This window comes from Sorex fumeus, unplaced genomic scaffold (genome assembly GCF_029834395.1).
Source record: "Sorex fumeus unplaced genomic scaffold, SorFum_2.1 ptg000007l, whole genome shotgun sequence".
In the NCBI taxonomy this organism is placed as follows: Eukaryota; Metazoa; Chordata; class Mammalia; order Eulipotyphla; family Soricidae; genus Sorex; species Sorex fumeus.
In genome coordinates, this window is record NW_026606064.1 from 6,889,535 (window position 1) to 6,894,893 (window position 5,359).

Sequence of the window (5,359 nt, forward strand, 5' to 3'; positions counted from 1 at the left end):
TTTTAAATAAGAAGTGTTCCTCCGGAAAAAGAGTATAGTAAGTTTCACTTATATATTTATAAATATTTTTAATTTTCCTCACAATTCTTGAAAATTTAAATCAATGAGAAGAATTTTTATGTTGAATTCTAATTGTGGATACAATTCAACTCAATGTACATATAAGATTTTTAAGATGCTTATTAGGACATCTAAGCAGTAGAGGAGTTAAGAACATTTTTCCCAGGTCTCAATATATATGTTGTTAAATTAATCTTAGTCTTCCTTCAACAACTCAGTCGAAAAAAAGTTTTAAGCCAGGAGAATTGGAAGATTGTGTACTTAAATGTTTTAATTTTAAATTTCAGGCATCTACTTTTTACAAAGGTTTGCCATTGAGGTATTCCAGAATTTGCTTATGGCATTTTTTACTTCCTTATTTCTGAAAGTATAAATTACAGGGTTCAGCAGAGGAGTTAGCATGCTATAGAATATCTCCACCATTTTGTCAAAGCTGAAAACCATTGGAGGCCGTGCATATTCAAATGTACATGGACCAAAGAATAAAATCACAACAGCAATGTGGGATCCACAGGTGGAGAGCGCTTTCCTCTGTCCTTCAATGCTGTGTCCTCTTATGGAGAACAGGATGACACCATAGGACACAAGCAATATGGAGAAGATCAGGATGCAAAAAAGTCCACTACTGGATGCCACCAATGGGCCAAATTCATCATTATTAGCACAGGAAAGCTTCATTAATGGGTACAAGTCACACATAAAATGATTGATGATATTGGGACCACACAGAGGCAGTTGGGAAGCAAAGGCGTTTTGTATGGTGGAATGCACAAGCCCCCCTGCCCACGCTACTCCAATCAGAATGTTACAGAGCCTTGAGTTCATGATTGTAGTGTAATGCAGAGGCTTGCAGATGGCCACGTACCTGTCAAAGGCCATGGCTGTGAGGACAATCACCTCCACACCAGCAAAAAGATGAAAAAAAAAGATCTGTATCATACAGCCTGCAAATGAGATGGTTTTCTTCTCAGAGAGAAACTCAACAATAATCTTAGGGGCAACGACAGAGGAGACACACACATCTATGGAGGACAGGAAAGCCAGGAAGAAGTACATCGGGGATCCCACAAGTGCTGGACTATTAAAGATGGTCACCACAATCAGCAGGTTGCCACTGACTGTTGCAAGGTAGACCAATAGAAATAAAACAAATAATACTTTCTGAACATCAGGGTTCTGTGAAATTCCCAGCAGAACAAATTCATTTACAAAACTTCTGTTTTGCATGATTTCCCAGGAAAATCTCAGAGCTACCACAGTGGGTATATAGATCTGCAATGTAAGCATAAGAAATTCATGTCAGACAATTTTATTATCACAGGGTTCATAAGATGATTTTTATATATGAAAATTGTCTTTCTGATTTCTGTAATTAATGTGATGCAAAATTTGATTGTTTTGTAAGTGGTAGTGTGGAATACCAAGCAAAAATGTAAAGAGAAAATATTGTTAAACAGCAAGAGTTGCCTATGATTTCTGTATAGAGGCAAAGGCACAGGTGAAAAGGTTGCCAAACAAACGCCCTTTGTATTGCAAAGTCTGACCATTCAGTAGTTATTTGCTAGAATCCACTGCTAATTTAAAATTGAAAATACAATCAATTTAAAAAGTAAAATCTAGGGCAATAAGGGTATGTTACTAGCTCAAGTGTATACAGTTAAGAGACCATATTAACCTCAGAAGCATGGACTGCATCTTCCAGACTTTTAAAGGCTAAACAACAATTTAGAATTATTCTTGAAAACAGATAATTATGAATTATAGATCTCACCAGTTTTAGTCTCTTGAAAGTTCAGTGATGACAAAGTTTAACTGTTTGTGGATAAAACTCCTCCAGAGGCTGGCCAAAAAGTGAATGTTGTCCTCAAGTTCTGTTTCTATATCTGAAAGGAATATGAAGCAAATCTTAGATTGATGAGGTAGAGAATATTTTCAATTGCTTATAAAGCACTGCTTTCAACTTGATTGTGTGTATGCGAGGGGAATAAACTAGAAATCAGTATTTCTAATTTGATTTCCAAATATATATATATGTGCATATATATGTTTATATAAATATATATATTCCAAATATAATTTAAAGAGTTTTCTCTGCCAAATCATGAACCAATACACTTGTTAGTTCCCTTGGTGAATTGGACTTTTTCCAACAGTATGATTTTTTAATGCTGTTACCTATGGCTTCGTTTTTTTGTGTTTGCAAATCTTTGATGTCCCTGACCAATTAGAACTTTTAAATTATTTATAACTTTTGGTTAACTGCCCTCATTTGTAATTGAATATGATTTCATTACCTTAAGGAATAGGTTAATGAGTTTGTGGGATAAGGCTGAGCTGAAATTTCAGTGTACTTAGGAAAATGCTGAGTTCTGAGATAAGGCTCGATATCAGTGTGTAAGAAAAAAATATGGGAATCAGAGTTCTAAATTATATTTATTAAGTGGATGTTATGAATATATTTGTAACAATGAATAGTTTAATCATACATACTCTAATATCCTTTGCTCCTGATCTTGACATCTCATGATTTTCACTTGATCACTTAATCACTTAACTTCCCGTTAGTCGTGGATTTGCTCGAGCGGGCGCCAGTAACGTCTCCATTTCTCCCTGTTGCGTGCTAGTGTAGCCCAATGGCATCTCTTCGGTCCGGGAACATGAAGGGCCTCAAACCGATCGTTCATGATTTTGACGAAGAAGTCTGACCATCTGGTAGGTGGGCGGCCACGCGGTCTTTTGACATCCCGTGGAATCCAGTCAGGAACAGCTCTAGTCCAACGGTCGTCTTTAAATCTCATTACATGACCAGCCCATCTGATTTTCGACACCTTGGCAAATGAGACAGCGTCCCTGATCCTTGATCGTCGACGGATGTCAGAACTCCGGATTCTTTCTCTCATTTGAGTGAAACGTGATATTCCAAGCATAGCTCTTTCTATTCTTCTTTGGGAGACCTGAAAAGCGTTCTCATCTTGTTTGCTTAGGGCCCAGGTCTCTGATGCATATGTTAATGCAGGAAGAACAGTGGAATCAAAGAGATGTGCCCGGAGCCGGAGGTTCTTCGTCCTCTTAGCTATTTCTTCAACATACTTGAAGGCGTTCCAAGCCGCTCTCTTCCTCCTGTGCAGCTCGGGTGCCAGGTCATTTGTCATGTTGACCTCTCGACCTAGGTACACATAGCTGTTGCATTCGGAGATGGTCGTTCCATTGAGAGCGATTGGGGCGTCAGGAACAAGGCTGTTTCTCATAAACATTGTCTTCGTAAGATTCAGCTGTAGTCCTACCTTTCCACACTCACGGTCAAAGTCGGCCAGCATTTGTGCCGCTTGGCTGATGTTTGGTGTTATTAAAACAATGTCATCAGCAAAGCGGAGGTGGTGTAGTTGCTGACCATCTATCTTCACTCCCATTCCTTCCCATTCCAGTCATCGCATGATGTTCTCGAGGGTGGCACTGAAGAGTTTCGGTGAAATGGTATCACCCTGCCGCACCCCTCTCTTGACATCAACGATCACTTCTTTGTAGAATGGTGAGATCCTGGTAGTGAATCCGCAATACAGCTCACGGAGGATCCTGATGTATTGGGCTTGATTGCCCTGATTGGCTAGGGCTTCAATGACCACTTCCTTCTCAACAGAATCAAAGGCCTTCTTTAAATCAATGAACGTTAAACAGAGCGGCATCTTGAACTCCCGAGAAACCTCAATGAGCTTGGTTATTGTGTGGATATGGTCGATGGTGCTGAATCCTTTGCGGAACCCGGCTTGCTCGCATGGTTGTCCTTCATCTACTGTTCTGCCAATTCTCTTTAGGATGACTCGAGTGAACAACTTGTAGATGACAGACAATAGGCAGATCGGGCGATAGTTGCCAATGCCATGGATGTCTCCCTTCTTGAACAGTAGTACGGTCCTGCTGGTTTTCCATTGGGACGGAACCTTGCATTCAGACAGGTAGCGAGTGAAGAGCCGAGCCAGTGTATTGATGAGTACTGACGGCAGGTTCTTCAGGTGTTCAGGTCTGACCTTGTCTGGGCTGGGTGCTGTTTGTTTCTTTACCGAAGAAATGGCGTGTCGGATTTCGGAAGGGAGAACGTTGGGAACGACATATCCATCCTGTGGAATTTGGTATGTCGGCAAGTGGACATGGCTATCGAAGAGATTTTAGTAGAAGTCATGGATAATCTTCTCCATTGCCATTCTGGAGGATGTGATGGATCCATCAGGACGTCAGAGGGCAGTCATCTTGGTCTTATAGTTGGCGAAGGAGAGGCAGGCGTTATGAATACTTTTCCCGGCTTCTGCCGCATCTACCAGTACTTCTGCTCTTCTCTCTTTGAGGTCTTCCTTGATTGCATCTCTGCACTGCTTTGCGAGCTCGGACGTTAGCTTGCGGTTGCCTGAGGCATGCGCCAAACCACGCTGGTGAATTAGCTCAAGAGTTTTCGAAGATAGTCGATTTTTTGTGGCTATCTCTCTCTTGGCATTCCTCGCACATTCATGGAGGTGCTGAACCAGTCGATCGTATTCCTCGTCAATGTTGTCAACAATGGCATCTTCCCATGTTGCCGCAATAGTACCAAAGAGTTCCCAGTTGGTGGTCATTCTGGGAGTTCTCTTTTTGAACTTTGCAACCCTTTCTCCCTGCTCTGTGAAGTAGAATTTTTCACGAAGGAGACGGTGGTCCGATCCCATTCGAAATTTTGGGACAACAGCGACATTGGTCAGGCAAAACCGTTGATTGAATATGATGTGGTCTATTTCGTTGTGGAATCGTCCACCGGGAGACTCCCTTGTCCATCGTTTAGATTCTGCCTTCTGGAACTGTGAGTTACCATGAATGGTCTTCGTCGACATGATGAACTCAGACAGTCTCTCACCCTGTTCGTTCCATTCTAGGCCATGGGTCCCGATGTGAAGTTCTTCAGCTGATCTTCTCGGTCCTATCTTGGCATTAAAATCATCCACAATGATCTTGTAGAAGGTGTGGTCTTCTTTATAGAACTCCTCTAGCTCCATGTAGAACTTCTCGATTTCTCTTTCATCATAATGAGATGTTGGTGCGTAGACAACGAAGATAGAAACTGCAGGCAGTGAGCCACATCTATTCAAATGTAAACGTCCAATTCAGGTTGTTAGGTATTCGAATGAATCAATGCTCTTGGCCAAGTTTGTGTTGACAAGGTCACCGACGCCTCCAACACCTCTTTTATCGCATGTTCCAAGGAAAAATTCTCCTCCAGTGTCGAAAACGGCATGGTGAGATTCGTGCCTTCTTGTCTCGGTCAGACCAATGATGT

General features: G+C 41.4%; 1 protein-coding gene across 1 annotated transcript; it reads right to left on the reverse strand.

The window, feature by feature from the left end:
• Window positions 1–351: 351 nt before the first annotated feature.
• Window positions 352–1,287, reverse strand: LOC130042826 (olfactory receptor 4C15-like). Its single transcript, XM_056135062.1, has one exon. It carries the CDS (start codon window positions 1,285–1,287, stop codon window positions 352–354), a length of 936 nt encoding a protein of 311 aa, XP_055991037.1.
• Between the last annotated feature and the right edge of the window lie 4,072 nt (window positions 1,288–5,359).